Source organism: Leptodactylus fuscus, chromosome 10, assembly GCF_031893055.1.
Source record: "Leptodactylus fuscus isolate aLepFus1 chromosome 10, aLepFus1.hap2, whole genome shotgun sequence".
Lineage (NCBI taxonomy): Eukaryota > Metazoa > Chordata > Amphibia > Anura > Leptodactylidae > Leptodactylus > Leptodactylus fuscus.
The window spans coordinates 50544133-50568407 of record NC_134274.1 but is presented as its reverse complement, the minus strand read 5'-3'; the positions used below and the strand labels follow the sequence as shown (position 1 = coordinate 50568407).

Genomic DNA, 24275 nt, shown 5'->3' with positions numbered 1-24275 from the left:
TTAGATCTGCACGATATGGACACTCCATGCAGATGTGAACTCAGCCTTACTAGCATATGTTATATAGCTCACAGTGGTAGAATATTATATAGCCCACAATGGTAGGACAGTGTCAAAAACTGTATCATAAATGTGCTGTAGTGTTGTGGTGGAAAGTAAAAACAGAAAACCAATAACATGAATAATGAATCTGTTATCATTTATGGCTGCAACATATGCAGGGAAGAGAAAACTAAAATACTTACCTGTGTCCCAACTGGCGACATACAACAATGGCATCTCTGTCAGTCCAGCCGTCATCACACACGCTGCCCCACTCTCCATTTAGGAAGACCTCCACTCTGCCTTCTTTAGTGCTTTCCCCATCCATCAGTCGAACAGGGGGCCCTGAGAATGTGAGCACAGTAAAATTACTTTAGGGCTTATTCCCGTAACTATATCTGTATTGTACATTTCCACAATATATAATCCATCGATACATCATTATCTATCTCTTATCTGCCTATTTCTTTTCATATATCTAGCTTCTACGTGTTTACTAAGTCTGTTGCAATGTTGGTTCCAAGGTTTACACTTCATCTCACATTGGCAAGAGGGTCAAGAACAAGCCTTTAACATAGAATCCTTATTTTCTGCAGCATTATTAATTTGTCTGGACCATTGGGTACTATATTATTAGAATTTGACTGATTGTAAGATATATATATACAATCACACAGAGAGATTACTACTGTAACGTTGCATTTTGTAAATTAGCGTAGGATCCGCGACAGTGTACAAGTTTGATACGTAGGAAACCATTATATGGCTGGCTGATTTGGATGAAGCGGCATTACCAGGTGGTGTTTCAATTATGTCATTGCTGTCATTTGAGCACCGTATGCCAACATCTTCAGAATGTGAGCAGTCATGCTGGCCCCAGCTGCTATGTGAACATTCCACTAGAGAGCGCTCCGTGCCTGTACAAGCTACATCATCCAGAAAGATCAGCCCATCTCCAGGTCCAAACTCTGCTTTTGATGCCAGACTAGATGGGCCACTGAAAAGAGTATTACAGTTAATATATCAGTCATATAAAGATAATCAAACAGTATTTATCTCAACACATATAGGATGAGGGTAATGATTAAATCACTTGCATTGGGGACATATGTCAGGGGTAGGCAACCTTCGGTACTCCGGCTGTTGTGACACTACAACTCCCAGCATTAAACCTTGCTCTACTGTTCTTGGAACTTCCTTAGAAGTGAATGAAGCATGCTGAGAATTGTAACGTCACAGCAGATGGAGTAGCAAAGGTTGCTTGGCACCGGGGATATGTCCTTGGCAGGAAATCAGTTATTTTTTTTGTGTAAAACTAATAAAAATTGAATACACATAGAAAGCGGAACTAGTGATAAATCTAGAGGCTGATTCACACAGCGGATTTTGTTACAGAAATCTATGCAATTGTCCCATTTATCTCAATAGAACTTGCAGAAACCCATGTGTCAAAACAATCCCATTCAGATAAATATAAATAATTTTCAGCAGCAAAGCATGCCATGTGTGAATCTACCCTGGTAAGGAAATCAATTTCCTATAACCTCATCTAACTGTGGAATGGGGAACAAACTGCAGTCTCACTAATCCACTATTGTGAATTCTATTGCAGATTTGTCACAAAGTTCAAAATAGATTTAACATTTTGAGCTGTATTGTGTGAAATCTGCAGCAAATCCACACCAAAATCTTTAGCATAATCTGTAGATTTTATCAAAGATTCGTCATGGATTGCCATGGATTTGTGCCATGATTTGCAGAAGAAAAAGTCTGTAAACCTAGGCTTTAATTGTCACATGAGGATTTAAAAGGGGTCACCAAAGCCCAGCATATCAACACAACCCTGCAGACATCATTGTGGAAGGCACGATGGATCACCACAAGTATGCATCTATCCTTGCGGACCATGTTCACCCCTTCATGCGAATTGTTTTTCCTCGGGATGATGGCATCTACCAGCAGGACAATGCAACGTGTCATAAAGTTCACAGTATATTGCGGGGTTCGAGGAGTACAAGGATGAGTTTACCATACTCCCTTGGCCAGCAAATTCCCTGGACTTGAACCCAATGGAGAATCTGTAGGACCACCTCGATCGGGTTGTCCGCGCCATAGATGCTCAACCGCGTAACATAGCGCAGCTGGCCATGGCACTGGAGTCGGCATGGCTCAACATCCCAGAGATCATCATCACAAGATCCCCTCTCTTCCTGCACGTCTCGCAACGGTCCGCTCTGCCAAAGGTGGCTATTCTGGATTTTGACAGGCGGTCACATTAATGTGACTAGACTGTGTACATTAAAAGGATTATACCACAAAATGAATTTATCCTCTACACATAGGATAGAAGATAAATTGCTGAATGCTGAGACCCCCACCAATCCTGAGAATGTGTGGGGAAGTTTTCTCCCCCTCAGAATGTAGCATTGTCCCTGCTCCATTCATTTTAATGGGGAAGCTGGAGATATTTCCTCTGCTCCCTTGAAATGAACGAAGAGGGGTGTACAACCTGTTTTCAGGACTGATAGGGTCTCTGCAGCTGGACCTCCACCGATCAGCAATTTATATATAGAAGATAATTCTGATGTTATAAATTTTATGTTATAATCCTTTAAATCCTTTACTCCACATGTGGTTCCACCAAGCAATATTGCTCTAACATAGACTATATTACCGTAGTTTAGCTATGGCATGCAATTCACTTCTCTGTTACCTCAACTAAAAACAGAAAAACTCTTATTGTTCCGTTATTGAGAGACAGGGAGGCAGTGCTATCTGTGCTTACATCATTTTGTAGACAAGACAACCTCCACAATAAAACCAAAAGACTGAAAACTTAATGATCCTACTTTCACAACTATTACACCCCACTAGGGTTGAGCGATCAAGATCAGGAAAGATCGTATCCCGATCGGCGATCGAGTAAATTTCACAATCGGGATCGGCTGGAAAATTATCAAAAATTGGATTTTAAAAATGATCCTGAAATCTCATGATTTGGCTCAACCCTACACAACCGAGTCCTTGGTGCTTTAGTGGGATTGCTACATAAGAGGACACTATTATTATACATGGTACATTAAAGTTGAGTGCATGGCTACAGATTTTTCACCGAGGCCCAAGAACAATAGTGGCCCTGCCAAAAATGGCCAGTTGTCTTGACCACTGTTTCATATCGTCAAATACCTGAAGCCTAACTGTCTGCAAACCACCTGGGCATTACGTTCAGTCCAACCATCATCACATACACTTCCCCAATCTCCATTGTAATATACTTCTACTCGTCCTTCACCAGCAGTTTGACCACCAGATAATCTCACAGCTCCATCTGTAAAATGCATAAAATACTCTGATTGTAGGCATACTTCATATTTGTAATAATGTTCATATTAGGTTAATGCTGACCTACCTATAAAAGGATTACAGGAGACTCCAGCATCTTCAATATGGTCACAGTTGTGATGTCCCCATTCATTCTTCTGACAAAAATCTAATGCAGACTCATTTCCCAAACACTCTACTTCATCAAGTAATATGGGGCCACTGCCTGGTCCATAGTGAGCCCATACCCAGGCCTTTGGCTTCCCACTGAAATATAAGGTGGCGTATTTAATAAATGTTTGGACAAATTGCCTATATTTTTAGAGGACACTATTGCAAGGTAGATATACAACAGTATGCGTATGTCCACAAAGGGTGGAAAAGAATTGCTAGATTTTGCAGCCTATGCATTGTAATGAGTGAAAGCTATCAGGATTGCCAGTGTATATACAAGTACATCTCAATAAATTACAATATCATCATTTCAATTGAAAAGTGACATACATACAGTATATTATATTGAGTCATTACAAACACAGTGAACTCTTTTAAGTCTTTCTTTCTGCTAATGTTGATTTGTATGGCTTACAGACAAGGAAAACCCAAAAGTCATTATCTCAGAAAATTAGAACATTATAGAAGACCAACTGTACAAAAATATATATAATACAGAAATGTCAGCCAAATGAAAAGTCTGTCCAGTAAATGCCCTCAATACTTGGTCGGGGTTCCTTTTGCATGAATGACGGCATCAATGCTCTGATGTGGCCTGGAGGGATCAGTCTGTGGCACTGCAGAGGTGTTATGGAAGCCCAGGTTGAATGATAGCAGCCTTCAGCTCATCTGCATTGTTATGTCTGGTGTCTCATCTTCCTTTTGACAATATCACAGATTCTCTATGGGGTTAAGGTCAGGGGAGTTTGCTGGCCAATTAAGCACAGTGATACTGTGGGTATTGGTCTTGGTACTTTTGGCAGTGTGGACAGGTGCCAAGTTCTGTTGGAAAATGAAAATTCCATCTCCATAAATCTTGTGGGCAGAGAGAATCCTGTTGAAGTGCTCTAGAATTTCCTGGTAGACGGCTGCGCTGACTTTGGTTTTGATAAAACACAGTGGACCTACACCAGCAGATGACATGGCTGCCCAAACCATCAGTGATTGTGGAAACTTCACACTAGACCTCAAGCAGCTTGGATTGTGTACAGCCGCTCCGCTCTTCCTCCAGATTCTGGGACCTTGATTTCCAAATGAAATGCAAAATTTACTTTCATCTGAAAACACCTTTGACCACTGAGGAACAGTCCAATTCTTTCTCTCCTTGGCCCAGGTAAGACGCTTCTGGCGTTGTCTATTGGTCATGAATAGCCTGACATATGGAATGTGACACTTGTATCCCATGTCCTGGATACGTCTGTGTGTGGTGGCTCTTGAAGTACTGACTCCAGCAGCAGTCCATTCCTTGTGAATCTCCCCCAAATTTTTGAATGGTCTTTTCTTAACAATCCTATCAAGGCTGCAGTTATCCCGGTTGCTTGTGCACCTTTTTCTACAACACTTTTTCCTTCCACTCAACTTTACATTAATATGCTTTGATACAGCACTTTGTGAACAGCCAGCTTCTTTAGCAATGACCTTGTGTGGCTTACCCTCCTTGTGGATTGTGTCAGTGACTGCCTTCTGGACATCTGTCAATCAGCAGTCTTCCCCATGATTGTGTCGCCTACTGAACAGGACTAAGGGACCTTTTTAAACGCTTAGGAAGCCTTTGCATCCGTTTTGCAATATTATTCTAATTTCCTGAGATAATGACTTTTGGGTTTTCCGTGGCTGTAAGCCATAATCATCAACATTAACAGAAATAAACACTTGAAAAAGTTCACTCTGTTTGTAATGACTCAATACAATATATGTGTTTTACTTTTTTAAATTGAATTACTAAAATTAAAAATAACTTTTTGATGATATTCTAATTTATTGAGATGCACTTTTACATACATGTATTTCCACCTCATGTGTAAGTAATATGTTAAAATCGAATAAAGCAATCACACTTTGCTACAATTGTATTCTGCTACAGATTTTCTGCCCATTGCGCTTTGTGTGTTAACACATTATAAAGCGAATGGTACTTACTTAAATCCCAATTGTCTGCAGATAACTTCAGCATCTTTGTCATCCCAGTGATCATCACAAATTGTTCCCCAACGACCCTGAAAAAAAACTTCAACGCGCCCCTCATACGGATCCTTTCCTCCCACCAGTCGGAGAGGAGGCTTTAAACCTGCTCTTCAGAGAATGAAAAATAAAATCTTATTAGTAGTGGTGCTTAGTAACCTCACCGCCAGAGTTCAGGAGTACAGGAATGTAAGAATTTTTTGTAAGAATATTCAAGTGTTAAAAATTTACCTTCAGGAGGAGAGCAAGTAATGGAAGCCACCTCTCTACTGCTGCAACCTTTGCCCTTGGTATAGCTACAGTGTAGTAAAGCTTTCTCATCCCCTCGGCAGTTGGCAGACTCCAGATGTAGTGGTGTTGTCCATGGAGGATAATCGGGGATCTTTTTGGCTGTTCCAATTTCACTGTTAAAATTAATAGAATAATACATGGCTTCCAAATTTGACAGGACAGAGACCACAGCAATGTTCTAGCCGTATCAATAATCTTGCAGATTGGCCACATGTATAATGTTCTACCTTATTATATATATGCATTACTAGCATCTGCCCGCAACTTCGTCTGCAGGTTTGTGTTGGCGTTGAGCTGTGTACATTTAAGCAATTGATGCTGGTTCTGATCCGCCGTGAGTGGGCCCGCGGCACCCCCCGCGCACCCCAACTCCCGTGGCACCCCCCTTTCCTGCGGTGCCCTCGCCTCTCCCTTTTCCGTGCCCCCCCTCATCCTGCGGCAACCACAGCCCCCACCTACTCCTCCCGTGGCTCCCCCCGCACCTTTTACTGTGGACCCCACTCGGACCCTCCTCTCGCAGTAATCCCCGCACACATTCTCCCCCTCCCCCCAAGACCCCACTTCCAGCAGCACCGCCCCACATCTTACTGCCTTTGCAACCCCCTGCACAACCCCCTTGGACCCCCATCCTGTGGTACCCCTGCACCCTCCTCCCGGGGGCCCCCACCACCTCTGCACGCCCTCTCCCCCACACGCCCCCAATCTCCTCTTGCCTGCGTGTCCCTACCCTACTGTGACGGGCTGCAGTGCGAGGATTTGGAGTCACTGAAAATTTGCTGCCGCTGCCCTCCTCGCACGGCTGTCGGTCCGCACGGCTCATTTAGTCAGCATGTCGGCTCCTCTCGCAAGCGTGCAAGCACCGCCATTATCTTCAGCCTGCAGCCAGGCTGATGGCTCCACTTACACAGCAGCAGCAGCCAATCGGGTAGCGGTTCAATGACGTAGGATGACGTAATTTCATGTCCTTGACTATCGCCGCAACGGCAATTTGCTGGTAGTGGCACGCAGCCCTAGAGTGTAGGGGAAACGTAAGTAGCCTATGTTTCAAGCTGACTACCAATGTATCTAGGTGTAAAATTGCAGGAAAATCCATGCGGCCGTGATTGAGGAGCAAACATCCAAACCCACAAACATCCAAACTCACAAACATCCAAACCCACAAACTTTCACATTTATAATATTAGTAGCATTGGTGCACATGGTGTCATGGGACAAGTGGCAGCCAAATTACAGCTTACTCTCTTGACTCCACCATAAACATGTCTGCTTGGGTCAGCTAAAAAATGAGATACAGCTGCTATACAATACAACAGGAATACAACAGGATTGTACAGGTTGGGTTTCCACTTGTCAAGTGTTCTGCTAACTGTACACATGCAATGAACGTCTTCAGTGACAATCTCATATTTACAGCAAGTTTATAAGTTACTGAAAATGCATCATGACAGAGACCAGGAGAGAGAGATCACATTAGGAGTAAATCACACACATGTACATCACAAGTCATGTACAAAATATCAGAACATCAAACTGACCTGATCCCAAGCTGTCTGCAAACCACACTTGCATCCCAATCTGTCCAGTTATCGCCACATATGGTTCCCCAAACACCTTTTAAATAGAGCAGTACTCCTCCACCGCGAGAAAAATGGCCTCCCAGTAGACGAATGGCACCTGTAAGGGATACGGGTATTTCTTAGCATGATATAAATAACAACTCTGCATAACATTTAATAAAGTGCAATTTTTTTCTTCGCCATCAGTGGGAACAGACAAACGAAATGATTCTGGGGTCCATTCTCCAACAACCATAGTATCCTTCAAGGTGAAGTGTCTTCTCCTGGACCATTATTGTGCTAGTCTCGGCTAACCAAGGATTCTCAGGTACTGGTACTCTGGTGAGCCAGTCTGACACTGGACATCACTTATGAACATAAAAAAGGGAAGGTATACAAATGATTTTAGCTCTTTAAACTACTGTATAAACAGTGTTATTTTAACCTTTAATACTCCTCCATTAAAGATGGAAGACGCTGAATTTCACTTTAGTATTTGTTTTTTGGGGCAAGTTGAACTGATATCCGAGCTAATCAATGAAATTGGTGATTTCCATTTCTGTACATTTTCTGTACATAATAAATAAGTGTATATTAATAAATGTGGAGCCACACGTACAGGTCATTATGAATTCTACAGTCCATGTGTTTAGTAGCCGTGGCCCATGCACATACCCTGGCTGCAGTCACAGTGAGTCCAGCTAATCATTCCTGATGGCTGACGATAAAAGCACCATGGCGTATTTCCTCCATCTGGATTCCTGCAGTAGTTGTGATCCCCAAGTCCTCGCCCTGGATATTGCTTCATGTAGTCAGGAAATTCGGTCCATTTCAGACAATCCAAGCCAGACTCCGTTATGGAAATTGAACCATTGTAATAACCAAGAGAATCTAGCCCATCAGAGCAGAGGTTGTAACCTGTACAGGATATAAAAGTTGCAGTAAATTAAAACGATTACTATTGCATTGACTATTACTGCTGCAAAGTTTAACTGCTGGGTAGGGTTGAGCCCATCTTGAGATTTCAGGATCGTTTTTAAAATCCGATTTTCGATCATTTTCCAGCCAATCCTAATCCGATCGTGAAATTTGCTCGATCGCCGATCGGGATCCGATCTTTCCTGATCCCTCAACCCTAGTAAAATAAGGTACACTAGTGTTGAGCCGATCTTGAGATTTCAGGATCGTTTTTAAAATCCGATTTTTGATCATTTTCCAGCCGATCCCAATCGTGAAATTTGCTCGATCGCCGATCGGGATCCGATCTTTTCCAATCCTGATCGCTCAACCCTAGTGCTGGGATAAAGGGGTTTTCCAGTGGATAGGTCATCAGTATGAGATATCGGTTTAACACCTTTTATAGGCAAACCCCCTGTACACCGAATAGTGAAGACAGTCCGCCCCACTGCCTAGATGTCACCTTTGCGTATACGTATTTACAAGAGCAGATATAAGGACACAGTATGTGCAACCAAAAATGGGGCATCCCTGCCACCATTCTAGTTCACTCATTTATTAAATATTGTTTATTGAGTGTCCGTAGTCAATGGCAAGATGCATCTCAGCTGTAACATGCTGTCATACCATAATGGTAGTCTAACGTACATTGGGCAGATTTGCTAATTCTCTGTAGTAGTTACTGTAAACTTAGATTGGACAGTCTTAAACTGTGCCAGGTTTATTATATAACTGGATGATAAACCTGGCATATTTTTAGGGTAAGGACCCATGTAGTGAAGCGCAGCAGAAAAACGCTGAGGAAAAAATAAATACATTTATTTGCATTTTGCATAGAGAAATAAACAGCACCTTCTCCAAATCACTCTCAGACTCATCCAGATTAGTCAGATGAGACAAAAATTGGCACTTTGGAATTAACTCTACTCGCTGTGTTTGGAGGAAGAGAAATACTGCCTATGACCCAAAGAACACCGTCCCCACTGCCAAGCATGGAGGTGGAAACATTATGTTTTGGGGTGTTTCTCTGCTAAGGACACAGGACTACTTCACCGTATCAATGGGAGAATGTATCACATTGAAACCAATAGGGAAAAAAGCATCCCATTCATTTCAATGGGGAGCGCTCGTATGCCGGCTCCCATTGAAATGAATGGGATCTGCTTTGTACGCGCTAATTCTGAACGTGTTTTACGTTCAGAATCAGCTCAGCGTATACTTAGTGTGAAATTTGTCCATGATGGAAACGTCACGGCAAAAACCTCGTCTTTTTACACCACCTGTAAACTGGATGGGATTCTAGCACATCCCATCTATACATTGCACTGTGTTTCCACCACTGTTTTACCTGCATGGTTTTTGGCTCTGGCCCGCTATGTGGGGCCTTAGCTTAAGTCATGATCTCACTTACTTTCAAAGGTGGTACTACTGGACAGAAGCCCCAATTTGCTAAGAAGGCACTTTCCCTTGACCAGGGAACAGATACATTGCTAGGGAAATGAACTGAATCTTTGCCCCCGGTGAAGGAAATCATAATGCTGTACTAAGATCTTGGACAGTATATCACAGTCCACTAATTGTGGCAAAGGCAAGCAGTAATAATTTCTACTAGACAATAAATAGGGTCTGGGTCCATCAGGTCTCTACTGTTTTTGCTATGCATAATAGCATGCATAGTTATGCAATGAACAAAGGAAACCTAATAGATCCCATTAAAGACAACTGATCAGTATTGGCCATGTTTTGTTGCATTGAAAACGCATCTGTAATGTTGTTATAAGTATGTTCTGTTCTGCTTACTTATTCTGCTTTGTCTGCCTAGCAACAGTGAGGTAGTAATGGAGGAGGAGCTAAGCTTAGGGGAGGAGTTGTTAGACAGGGAGCCATGATGGAAGCATGGAATAAAGTGTTCTGATCTACAACAGTAACCATCTCATAGTGGACTTATTACAGAAGACCTGCATCCTCACTACAACACTACAGCATCTACCATAGCTCTATCACAAACTGAAGCTGAAGAATGCAATAAGTAATTTTGATAAAGGCCATAACATTTAATATGTGATCTACCAGATTGAAGAAAAGGTTCTCTGAATGTCTCAAACATACAACTGCTGGTTATCATGACCACATTATCTCTGGAAACATGAACTCCTTCCAGGTAGCTGTACCATGAATGGTCCTAAGAAATCTTCTGTTTATTATGCTGCACCCTGCACTGACTAATCTCTTGTGTATGACAATAACAGGAAGTTGTATAACTTGTCACATCTATTCAGATTTATAGTCTTCCGGAGCCCAGGAGAGGTAAGTAACACTGTTTTTATGTTGTCTCACCTCTCTTGGCCCTCCAATCATTATACTCGTATAATGATAGCAGGATTTGTGAGATTCGTGGGCCCCCGGCCTCACTTTCTAATCCCCTCTCCTGATCAAAGCCACCTCCGCAGAAAGGGAAGCACTAGCAGCCGTGAGCAGGAGCCAGGATCAGTAAGTAGATGGGGGTCTGTTACCTGCTGGAGTTACTCCAGCAGGTAAAGGCCAGTTTAAAAAAAAATAAAAAAATCAGGGGCCCGCCTTCCCCCTATCGTCCCGGGCTTCAGTTTCTTAAGGCAGAAACAAAGCTTAGTTCAGTTGTTAACGTCTCTCATGCTCATGTGGCTCATGGTTGATTCAACATGCCCAGTTTTTTTTCTTTTTTGCCAGCAGTCAAGATGGAGTTTTTTGTGTTTCCTGCCAGTGACTTACCCTGGTTACCTGATTCTTGATTATTTAGCATGTGTGTTGTGATTACCCTGTTGCCTGAGTATTGGTTCCAGAAGTCTGTCTTCTACCAAGTTCCTCAAGCTCTATCTGACTGTTCCAAGTTAGTTATTCACCTGCCAAGTTGGTTGCTACTTGTATCTACTACCCCCAGCAAGTCCTCCTGTTACCAAAGACTTGCCATCCACCTGGTCCATAGGAGCCGTGGAACTACTGGCCCAAGCAAGTCCTCCTTCTACTAAAAGACCTTGCTATCCACCTGGTCCATAGGAGCCGTGGAACCACTGCCTCCAGCAAGCCCCCCTGCTGATAATAGGACCGCTGCTTCCGGCCAAGCCTCCCTGCCTTCCATTGAACGGACTGTAAGTCTATCTGTGCATTGCTATTGTTATACTCCCTGTTTCCAGCCATTGGTCTCTAGACTACTAGTAAGGGTATTGTGACACCAGTTCTTTATTTTTGGGCGTTGTCAGGATTGATTTATTTTCCTATACTTTACAATGTATCCAGGTTCCTGAAAAATATCTGTGTATTGTGATTTTCTGGGACTGATAAACTAAAACGAAGCTCCATGGTCTTCAATATAGACCAAGATAGAGCATGTCTCCAATTGGTCCATGGAAAGAGAATGGACATCTGTGTGCACCCATTAAAAGCAATGCAGTCTATGATTTAAATGGACATTACACATGACATGTGAATAAGCTTTTAGCGCAAGTCCATGGATTTGTTGTGTGGAAATGAGGTTTTTGCAATCCCATCCGCATGTATTGTACAGTAAACTCCATCCAGAATCTGCATTGTAAATTCATGGCCACTCCACTATGTCTAGACTGGGTTTTACGATTGAAAGTGAAGACATGTTGCGATACATGAAGGAGTGTGTGCACATATCCAGCCTCATGCACACGACCGTACTTTTGATCCACATTTCTGGACTCATCTGCAATATGCATTTCATATGCATTTCAATATGCCCAGACACATGGGTGCATTTTTTGCGGCAGTGTGTCCATGCCGTATCCAAGGACTGCAAATTAAGAAGCATGTCTTATTTTAATCCGCGTTCGTGTACAAGTCTTTTTGTGGATTCATGTTTGTGGATGACACACTGATATATTTTTGTCGGATCGCGGATCATGATTTGAGGATAGTAAAAGCGACTATGGTAATGTGCAGAAGGCCATAGTATGTTAAGTTTTTTACATTACGGTGTGCCATTTTACTTTAACAAATAGATCTACAGTCTCTATGGAGAATTTTTTTTCTCCAGCAAATCAACCCTGTGTGCCTAGGCTTACACAACAGAAGTAATACAATACAAAGTAAATATATGTCAAATAATAATACAAAAAGGAAGGTAAATAATCTGAAAGAGCAGACGCGGTTGTGAAATGTTAGCCGTGACTCAGAGTCATGTCCTTACCTGTGGGTAGCAGGTGCTTCTGGATTTGCAGGGAATTTACGATATCCTAGGAATTTGCAAAATAGAAAATATATTCCGGTTAAGATAAAAAAAAAACTGTATAGGAATGGTGAATAAATCTTTTTCATAGACATAAAAGAATCATTGGTCAGTCACTGAAATAAATGAATTTAAGCTAAACATATGATATAAGTATACGGCAAAAAGAGCAATAGTGGTTTCATGCAACTTACTGCTTACACAGTGTGAGACATTTCTGTGTATGTGGCACAATAATGAGACATTTCACATGAAAATGACATGTTTTAGCCATTCAGCCCCTTGGATTTTTATGGACTTCAACCTATTTCTGCCCGAAAGAAACATTTTTCAGGCCATTGCAATGGTGAGGTAAAATAACTGACCTGTGACTAATGTTATCTCAAGTGTGATCATATGCCATAGGCACGTTAGTTGAAAGGTGGCTAAAAAATGATGATATACAGGCCAGCCCCTGGACTCCGGGTTACAGTATGGGGTCACCTTTGGTGAACTTACACTAATATATTACATAGTTGCATAGATATTCCAAAAATGTTTGCATAGCTCTGGGTAAGTCACATGTTCTAGAAGCCTATAGTCCACATTTGTTACAAGTGACCTCATTTTAGCCTATCTCAAAATTAAAACTAGACTAAACTACACGTAATAAATCAGTTACAATATTCATCTCTGACATCACCTTTCACACTGGCTAAAATGACTGCAGAGATGCAACTTTTTTCATTTGGGAGTCTTAAAAAAGTTGCATATTATAAACAGAATAAACTAATAAGTGTAAAGGTCAATGAAAACACGAAAAAACCTAAAAAGAGAAGCCTGGGGTTAAAGGGATCCTATCATACAAACCCTTCTTTTTCTGAGTAACACGTCTGAATAGCCTTAAGAAAGGCTATTATCCATTTGTTGTCTTCTCCATTCCTTAGGAATCCCGTTTTTTTCTCGGTATGCAGCACTGGGGGGGGGGGGGGGGCAGCGCTCAAACAGCACTGGAGGCATCCCCAATGCTGCCAGAGAACTCTCTCCAGCGCCGCCTCCATCTTCGTCAGCAGCGTCCTCTTCATCCTCTTCTTCCGGCGGTGGCTTGTAACTTCCGACATACCGACAAGAACTGGGATTCCAACAGAACGGCAGCACGGGAAGACAACAAAAGGTAGGAGAAGAATAGCCTTTCTTAATTCTATTCCGACGTGTTAGAAAAAAAAGGGTTTGTATGATAGGATCCCTTGAAAGTATCAGTATAAGCAGAAAAATGTCTAGTATTGTATAATATTGATCACCCAGTACTCAATAATGGAACAGCACAAACAAATGCTCTAAGGGTAAGTTCACATGGAGATTCTTGGTCCGTCCACCTCAGGTTCCAGACCAAAAGCTGGGTATCGCGACTGAAAGCTGGTGCACTGCACCGTCATCCAGCCACGCACTCTGCTCCGGATTAGGCCCAATGAGGAGGGAGTGTCTTCAGGCTGAATTGCGAGGCGACTCGGCCTGAAGAATGAGCACCTCGCTTCTTTATTCAATGGGAGCCGTCTTTTCGGTCAGGATTTTGAGGAGGATAAGGCATCAAAATCCTGACCAAAAAACTACGTGTGAACTTACCCTTAGAAGAGGCCTCAATGTGAAAAATAACCAAAGTCTGTAAAATCTAATGAATAGAGATGAGCGAACACTGTTCCGATCAGCCGATCTGAACAGCACGCACCCATAGAAATGAATGGAAGCACCTGTGACGCCGGCCGCCGGCAAAGTCAGTATCACAGGTGCTTCCATTCATTGCTATGGGTGCGTGCTGTTCGGATCGGCTGATCCGAACAGTGTTTGCTCATCTCTACTAATGAAGCTCCCAAAAGTTGATTCTGATAATCTGCCAATGTAAAAAGTAATCAATAAAGATAAAAATACAAGTTAAAAAAATAGATAAACACTCAGTCTGGAAGACTGTGGAAACCCTGTCCACATACAGCACTGTGGTCGCACTTACCTGTAACATTGTGTGACCATTGGCAGCCACATACAGGCAGAGTTTACATGCAGCTGTATGAGCACATGGATACTCCCCTAGGCCTTAAATATTTAGCACTCCACGTGATATACACTGATAAGCAAAAGAGTAACAATGCTTTGAACTTTTGACTTTCAGGCTCCATATCTCACCATCTACTACAGCTTCAAATGTGAGACTCCCATCATTTTATAGACAGTCATCTTGGTTAGCTCACACATTAATTTGACTTGCAACTATTTAGCATATATTAGTTATGCAGATCCTTGTCATGTAACTGTATTGTTGCTGTTTTGCTCCTAAAAATCTAAATTTGAATTTTTATTATTTTGTAAATCCCCCTTTGGCTTCCAACACTGCCTGAACCCTCCTGGGCATTCTCTAGATGTCTCGACCGAAATCTAATCCCAGGTCTCTTCAACACATTCCCAATGTTGGTGCATACTGGTCAACATTTCCTTAAATTTCTCTATCTGTTAGCTCCTTTTCCCTTGTTTCTTTGGCACCTATCAGAGCCCAGTCTATTGACTTTCGTCTCTTTGCTCCAAATAACTTGTTTCAAATCTACCATCCACTTTTTGTACTTTTTTTTTTTTTTTTTTTTTCTTTGCAAACGCGGACTGACGCCTGCTATGACGATATTGAAGTCAATGCTTCTTTACATTTCTTCATGCTGGCCTCTATCACATCTATACAGAAAACGTCAGCATTTCCGTAGGTGTAAGTGACATGCTGACATTTTCAAAAACAATGTACTTGAAAACAGCTTTTCCGCTGCAGATTTTTTATTTTTTTTGGCAATATGGTGATGGGATAAGCCAGAATCCCATCCACTTTGCAGGTACTGTAAAATGCAGTGCAATCCTAAACTTGTCCAAATCCTAACCATTCAGCAAGTCAGGAACACTCCATACTATGCTTTTACAGCCTGATGTAAACCGTGCATATGACCGTAAATTCTGATGTAAAATGTTTTAAAAATAATTTGGAGTAAAAGACACTTAAAAAGAGGCAAAATATACAGTGATAATTCTGGTAGATTAGTAAACAGGAGACAAGTATACAAGGTCAGAATGCTGGATGATCCAGAGTATTAAGAGTATGGCTCTATAGTTAAGTGTATTGAATTGAATTCCAGATAGCGGCCTCAGCTTATCTTGTTATAGACTAATGTCTGTTATCTCAATGTCACTTTTCACTAGGGAGAGAAGAGCATGCTTTTATCCTGCAAAACCTGGCAGTTTTGAGCATTGGAGAGACTATTGATTTCAATGGAAACTCTGTAAATAAAGTAGAGCTGTCAGGTCTTCTCTGCTACCTTATAGGGTTGAGCGATCGGGAAAGATCGGATCCTGATCGGCGATTGAGCAAATTTCACGATCGGGTTCGGCTGGAAAATTATCGAAAATCAGATTTTAAAAACGATCCTGAAATCTCAAGATTGGCTCAACCCTACTACCTTATATAAGGGCATAGAATAAGTAGGAGAGATGCTGAGATGTTTGGGAATATTTAGATTTCTATGATTTGATCCAGTATTTTCTGCTGCCAGCACTCAAACACACAGAATGAAAGAAGAACATCAGTCAATTGCTCTATGTGGGTGGGAAAATCAGGACTCAAAGGCTTTCTCGGTTAGTAATGGCAGCATTTACACATATCATACGTAAAATACTGGATTAAATCATATAAGCCTATATGTATCCCAAGCTTACATTTTCTGTTAGCCGGATGGCTGCCTAAGCCAGCCGGCTTTTGACTGAGCGTGATTGCTCTGTCTCCACCCTGGCTATATAGCCGTCGGCGCTGGGCGGGGACTTCCTTTCGGATCCCCGCCAGTGCTGATGTCACTGGTTCTGGCACGGAGCTCGCGATGTCCGAAGACGCCCAGCGGCAGCAGCTTATGGTTCAAACGCCGAGTAAGTGAGGAGGGGACGGCCTGGCTGGCGTCCCTGCTTGCTTCGAGCGGGGCGTTCAGCCAGGCCCCCACTCCACCTGGGCTATAGCGGTTGGTCTCCACCCGCCCTAGCAGGTGAGGCCTCCCGAGCGGCTAGCTCCCAGTGCCAGGAGCAGGGCTCCGGCACGTGGGGCCGCCCGGTCCGTGTCCCGTGCCGCCCGGGTTTCTACTCGTAACGAGCAGCGTGCTTCCTTCCTAGCTAGCAGCGCTGGCGCTAGAACTCGTGGGCGCCAGACTGCTCCAACACCTCATGCGCAGGCCGCTGGGGGGCGTGGCATCCCCCTGGCGGCCATTTTACCCACTTTTCTGGCCATCTCGCTGTCGGCAGGCCTTACTGGCCCTCTGGACGGCGGGTTGGTCGGCGCCATAGTTGCTTTGTCAGGGGGTGCCCCTCCTAGCCTGCCCAGTCCCCTCCGGGTCAGAGTCAAAAGTTCCAAGACTGGTGTTTATGGTCAGGGTACGTGGTTGTCCATCTCTCGCCTGGAGGGACCCTGTGTCCAGTGGACAAGGTGCATCGTTTTGCCTCCTCCCGTCCTTCCTCTAGTCAATTTTTGGTTCACAGCGACAGCTCCTATTTTTTACGCGGTTTCAGTTTGAATCCTTGTTTAAGCGTTGCCTACTTGCCACAGGGTTCCCCTCCCCTGCCGAGTTCGGAACCATTTCCTTCCGCATCGGAGCTGCCACTGCAGCAAATGCAGCCGGCCTCAGGATGAGGATGAGGTTAAGCGTATCGGCAGGTGGAGGTCCAGCTGTTACCGGCGTTGTGCGACCGGGCCTCCTTACGGTTTAGTGTTTTTTTAGTTATATTCGGGTTCATTTTAGTATTGGCATGTTTTCCAGATAGATTCCAAAAATTTTTTTAAAAAAATCCTATGGGTAGTTTGGTAGGCTGTCCTTGCGCTTTTGATACATTGTTCTTTGTCTTTTTCTGTCTCTTTAGGCATGTACCCGATTGTTTGGATTCTCGGCCATTCCTACATATATTGGGCGTGCTGTGGTCCGACCCGGCAGTTTACAGCTGGGTTTGGAGAATGCCGAGCTTCGGTGGCACGGATTTCGGGGATTGAGCTGGCTCCAGGTGTTGCCGCAAGTGGTGTCGATTGGTAGATCCTCCCAGGCCCCAGTGGTGCTGTTGCTACATGCCGAGGGCAATAATTTGGGTGTTGTTTGGTTATTCGAATTGATCTCCTTGATTCGTTCTGACTTTGACTGTTTTCCTGCCTTTTTCACCGACTTGGTTGTGGTCGGAAGTTGTTCCCAGAGCTCGCTGGCGTGATGCTCATGACCCAGCTGCCCTTGAGAGAGCTAGACAGCTGCTTAATTTGCGGTCCTCATGTGCGGTCCTGTGGTGGAGTAGTGTTGCGGCACAGGCAATTGGAGGGAGATAATAGGGGTTTGCTTCCTAGGGATGGGGTTCATTTGACAGACATCGGTCTGGATATCTTTTTGTCCGGTGTTCAGGATGGTATTGAAAGGGCTTTGTTCATGCTCTTGGACGGGGGTCGGACCCCGATGTAGGGTTACACCGTGATCCGGTGGCATATTGGCAGTACCTTGTCCCCCCCCCCCCCCCTTTGGCATCCGGAGAGAAGAGGAGAGGCGCGTCACCCGCTGAACATCTCATACATGCACATTGCAAGTGGTGGCGGGACATTCTGGTGACGCGCCTTACAGTTCGTCATGGGGTAGCAGGGTTCTGCTGATATGTTTACATTGTTTAATTAATAAAGCTGTGGCCGACCACCCCCCCACACACACACACACAATTTTACCCAAGACATGTGTTTGTGCCTTATTGTAAATAGTGATATACAGGTGCCGGAGAGGGAGGTCATTTGGTTACGGCTATTACGTTTTGTCTCCTTTTATCATATGCTGCCCTTAGGCTAGCAACATAGCATAGGAGACCTGACAGATCCTCTTTTAGTTCCCTTCTATGGGTGGTGTGGGTGTCCTGGATACTTGCAATTGTCCACAGATTACTGCTGTATTCTTGGGAGAGGGAAATTCTAGCAGTCAACATATCTTATTCTCAGTGGAACAAAAAAAACAATTTCAGGCCAGGGCCCTGGCATTGTATAGATGCCGCGGTTTGCCCATGGTATTTACGCTGCAGAAAAAAAACAACGTTTTACAGTTAGTGTAGTGGATGGGATTCTGGCAAATCCCATCCATACGCTGCAATATTACATTGAAGATACATGACGTCAGGCTAGGAGAGAGTAGCAAAGCCGATCTATATATTGCAACTTGCGACCAACTGGAATGCTCCAGGCTAAAAGTATTACTGGAAGTCCTCTCTGAATAGCGAACACATATTATATATTGTAAGGAACAGCTCACATGGTGGGGATTAGCAATGACAGAGTTCACACAGGCAGCGGATTTCAAACTCCAATGGTGCTTTTATTTAGGTTCTTCAGCACAGAAAAAACACTGTATAAACAAAAGAAAAGCCTAAGGGGGCGTTCACACTAGCGCCGCTGTCCGCCTGAGGATTTCCATCCTAAACCCTGGGGAAACTGAACAGGGGACGGCTTTCTGGCGGTCAGTTTTAAAACCTATTCATTTGAATGGGTTTTTAAAGCTAACCGCCGGTGTCCGTATTCTCTCTCTCTTCTGCTAAAACATGTATACTTCTGGATTTCCGTTATCCCACCTGGCTGAGGAAACCAGGTGAGATATATACCACATCCACAATCCATCCTCCCGTCTCCTCACTTTCCATCCTCTTCCCTCACAACACCAGACCCAGCATACTTGCCTTTCCTTCCTGCCGTCTCCTCTCGAGCTATTGCGCATGCGTGCGCTGGCTAGCTAGGGAAAAAATGAGGGGGACGGTGAGTGTGAGCGAGATGAGAGCGAGGTGTGGTTAGGGATAGCTAGTATTATAATTATGGCTGCTAAGCATGTAGTGGGTGGGCTAGTTAAGGAAACGGAGGGGGAGAAAGGGAGGGGGTCAGTTAGTGAGAGAGGGAGAAGAAGTGAGCCATCATGGAACTTAGGGATGAAGACGCTAGGGATGTAAACAAACACAGAGGATGCAATGAGCTCATTGAGAACCCCAGAAATCACTCAAAACACTGTTAGGCCGGAACCCCACGGGCTGGAAACACCACGGATGGGATTCATGCGAATCCCAAAATAAAGCTTGCCACGGAGCCCCACCATTCCTAGTTACACCACTGCCCAAGCAAATTAACATATGGAATAAAAATCTGAGCAAAGGTATGTGGTTGTATGTTATTTCAGGATGACACTGTTATAAAGGCATTGTTATCAACTACCTCTGTTGTGAGGGCATTGTTCTAGGCCAATAAATGGAGACAAACACTCACTCCTCCACAATTCTTCATGACGGAACCAAACCGTATAAACTAAGATTGAACCCTGTCCACTGCCCCACACACTCAGGTTCACAGACGAATTGAGACAATGACATCTATTACTACTAATAGTCGCAACACAATATAATGTGACATTAGCTGTCAAACTATTGTTTCTTTTCCAATACAACACTGACAGATATGTGAACTCCTTTACTATGAAGACTCACATAATGGCCTGAAACTAGAACTAGGCATGCAGCAACCATAAAAGATTTCACACGCATGGTCCTGACCTAAACAACTGCACCAAGTGTCATATATAGAGTAAATTGTATTCAATATAATTCTAGTACCTTCCTATGTTTATATCATGACATTCTTTTTTTTACCTATCTCCCAATGCATTATGGTTCTTTTACCACAGAGTAAAAACTCCATGCTAAGACTTTGCAAGCCAGCATTCTTATCTTCAGTCTTCCTTTTTATTGTGACTCCAGGTTTATCTCAAGAACAGGGTCATTTTAGTCCATGTCGCAATGTACAGTCAACAAGCAGAATGCCCCCATATGCTATCGTATAGTTTTGACTCCTACCTAAAGTATGCCAAAGTTGTGTCTATAAACAGTGTATATTAACCTTGGGCTGGAGGAAGAGCAGTATAGAAGTTACGACACGCAAGGTATGAACTTACATGATTTCATTGCAGTATATGCTATAAATACAAAACCCCATAAAAACCTGAGACCAGTAGAGGACATCATTCTGGGAATTGAACTGTGGGCGTATTTGTAGTCTGGTCTATGCACATAATCCTCAGTACAAATGCTACTGAAGAATTGTAATATATGAGGATCTTCTGCAAAAGTCACTTTTCTCCTATCTTTCGATATAGTACATATAATATAACTATGCATGGAAGTGCCGAGATTAGTAAAGGAGTCTGCCACCATACATGGCTAATCGTCCAACAACAAGAAGTTTTTTTTCCTTATTAGAGTAGTGGATTGGTTGCATTTATATATGCAGATGCAGGCTAGAATGCGCATCAATGATAAATGTGTTTGATTGGTGCTGATTTTTATCGGTCTATTTACATTGTGAATGGAGGAGGAACAACTGCTGCTACAATTGTACCTTCCCCATTTGGTTGCATTGGTTATCGGTTGCTCATGCTTGATCACACAGAGTGATGCACTATGGATAACCTGCACCTTTTATTTTGCATCTTTACTATCCTGAATCTAGAGCCCTTGGAGCCTAGGCCACACCTCCACTGCACTTGAGCTTCATTTGCATATTTATAAAACAATAATTGGAAATGGAGCATCCATTGGTATATAGAAAGGTATAATGGTACTCAGCATTAGAGATGAGCGAAAACTGTTCGGATCAGCCGATCCGAACAGCACGCACCCATAGAAATGAATGGAAGCACCTGTGACGCTGACTTTGCCGGCGTCACAGGTGCTTCCATTCATTTCTATGGGTGCGTGCTGTTCGGATCGGCTGATCCGAACAGTGTTCGCTCATCTCTACTCAGCATGTCTCTATAATGCACTATGGTTTTGAGGTATCAGACTTCCATTAAAGGACATTATTGTAAATTTCATCAAAAAATTGAAAAAATGTGCTTAAAGGGAGTCTGTCAGCAGTAAATTCATCCTAATCCTCATACAGGTAATTCTACAGTTTCTGTTATTCAGCTTTGTTGGCCTGCTTTAGCTTGCCAAGGCTTTAGTTTCAGCTCTAGGCTCAAGGGCAAGACACTTTCCTCATTTGAATATCAATAAAACTGCAATTTACATAAAAAAAAGGGACTTCAAAGCTGAATAACACAGGCATAGTTGGAAACTGCGGAATCCCCTCTACAAGGTACTGGGATTAGGTTTATGATGAACCAATTAACTGCTGACAGACTCCCTTTAAACACCCGTTTGCTTCCACATAGCTGTAGTGCTTTGTAAAGCACAGTTATCATAGCGTACAAAATTTGGGTCATCGATACATATTTAATTATTTATATTAGTAGGTTTTTTAATTTCCAGCTTCAAAACACCTAAAACAAATATTTATGTTGTTGGTTAACCCCTTTAAATTATACAATTATTGTATGCCTGCAGCAGCCACCAGAGGGGGCTCACGGTATGTACACACGTGGACAAAATTGTTGGTACCCCTCATTTAATTAAATAAAAACCCACAATGGTCACAGAAATAACTTGAATCTGAAAAAAGTAATAATAACCACACTACATGTTGACAAGCCACAAAGCTCCTGGGAGAATGTTCTATGGACAGATGAGACAAAAATCAAACTTTTTGGCAAGGCACATCAGCTGTATATTCACAGATGGAAAAATTAACCATATCTTGAGAAGAACACTGTCCCTACTGTGAAACATGGAGAAGGCTCTGTTATGTTCTGGAGCTGCTTTGCTGCATCTGGCACAGGGTGTCTTCAATCTGTGCAGGGTACAATGAAATCTCAAAACCAAAGGATTCTAGAGAGAAACCTGCTGCCCAGTGTCAGAAAGCTTGGTCTCAGTCACAGGTCATGGGTCTTGCAACAGGATAATGACCCAAAACACACAGGTAAAAACACCCAAGAATGGCTAAGAGGAAAACATTGGTCTATTCTGAAGAGGCCTTCTATGAGCCCGCACCTAAATCCTATTGAGCATCTTTGGAAGGAGCTGAAACATGTCATCTGGAAAAGGCACCCTTCAAACCCGAGACAACTGGAGCAGTTTGCTCATGAGGAGAGGCCAAAATACCTGCTGAGAGGGGCAGAAGTCTCATTGACCGTTACAGGAATCGTGTGATTGTAGCGATTGCCTCAAAAGGTTGTGCAACAAAATATTAAGTTAAAGGGAACCATCATTTCTGTCCAGGCCTGTCTCTGACTTTCATTTGTTCATTTTCATATAATTTATTTATTACTTTTGTCATATTCAATTCATTTCTGTGACCATTGTGGGTTTTTTTTTCATTAAACGAGGGGTACCAACAATTTTGTCCACATGTGTGTATATATACAGGTCTCTGTATATATAGAATAAAGGGAGCAATATAACTACAAATGAAGCAATAATATCAGCTTTTGCACCCTATTCACTTGCTCTAAAACAAAAATATGTGGATACTGCTTTGTCCACACTGTGGAAAAAAATTGTCCACCACAGTAATGTATACATTCATTGTTTTTGTGGATTCCAAAGATGTGGACAAGCCTTAATGAAAGGACAGAAACATATCTGTATAAAAAAGCAGTTACCTGAGGAAACCCGTGGACCCCATAGATTATATTGGGGTCTCTGTGGTTTCCTGCACGAAAAATGCAGAGATAAAAGTGCTGCTTGCAGGACTTTTCTCTGCATATTTCATGCAGATAGAGGAACAGAATGGCCCGAACGCAGATGTGAAACGGGCCTCACGTAAGCCTAATAGCAATCTAGCTGAGTGCTCTAATAGATGCTTTAATGCATCAGAATGGCAGCACTAGGGAGTTTACAGATGCAGATGCCACAGATAACTCCTACCCAGCCCTCAATGTTCTAGTCACTGACAAATGCTCTGTGACTGAGGATTGCCCTTGTACAGTCTTCATAAGTAGTCACCATCAATTTCCCAATGAATGTGCTATTCTACTTTTTGCTGTTACTGCAGTGCTGCTGCTTTGTCTGTATTACAGTAAGAAAGAACATATTGCAGCAGAATCCTGATTTACTCCGCTCAGTGTGTCACCGTCAGGGAAAACATAGCCCCTGCTTTGTCATATGTCATAGGTGTATTAATACAAAGCAGCAAAGATTGCATCATTAGTAGAACAAAGTCTAACAAACTGATAGTAAGAAACCTGTGACTTATTAAGAGGACATAGGACTGTAATAAATTCTTACCTGCTGATCTCCAAATGCAAGGCAGATGAACAGGATAATGACCAGCGCTCCATGTAAGTCCACAGGTTTCATGGTGACTCAACAGTGGGATGCAGCTGCTTTCTCTTCTATCTCTTCTCTCTGGCAGGGTCAGCTGTCTGCTCTTCATTGGAGTCCTGGGAGAAAGACTGCAGCACTGTTTGCTGCTGTTGCAGTAATGGGCATTGGACTATTACTGCATTGTATGGGAGTTATGATCATCACCCAGATAGGTAATAGACAAGTGCAGGCTAGCAGAGTCAATGTGTGAATGTATCAGGATCTCAGCTCACATCTTCCTCCACCCACTCTCCTACTGTAGATCTCAGTCAATCACCTCCTTTTTCTTCTGTCCCACCCTTATTCTGCACTCCAATCCCTCTACCCCACCCTCCTTTAACAAAATACATAAGTCTCACTTGCTACATAGAATATTGTGTTACAGCTTGCAACCTAATAAACATTTATACACCGAACACAACAAACATATACTGTCA

At 42.9% G+C, this 24275-nt stretch overlaps 1 protein-coding gene across 1 annotated transcript in view; it reads right to left on the bottom strand.

The window, feature by feature from the left end:
• Positions 1-24023, bottom strand: part of LOC142183127 (neurotrypsin-like) — a 34765-nt gene extending 10742 nt beyond the window's left edge. The window contains exons 1-10 of the mRNA XM_075258049.1: positions 23761-24023; positions 12532-12577; positions 8061-8303; positions 7365-7503; positions 5770-5942; positions 5497-5644; positions 3452-3630; positions 3229-3370; positions 837-1039; positions 246-387 (exon numbers count right to left, since the gene is read on the bottom strand). Coding sequence (XP_075114150.1) covers positions 246-387; positions 837-1039; positions 3229-3370; positions 3452-3630; positions 5497-5644; positions 5770-5942; positions 7365-7503; positions 8061-8303; positions 12532-12577; positions 23761-23832 — 1487 coding nt within the window. The 5' untranslated portion in view covers positions 23833-24023. The remainder of the gene's footprint in view (positions 1-245; positions 388-836; positions 1040-3228; positions 3371-3451; positions 3631-5496; positions 5645-5769; positions 5943-7364; positions 7504-8060; positions 8304-12531; positions 12578-23760) is intronic.
• Between the last annotated feature and the right edge of the window lie 252 nt (positions 24024-24275).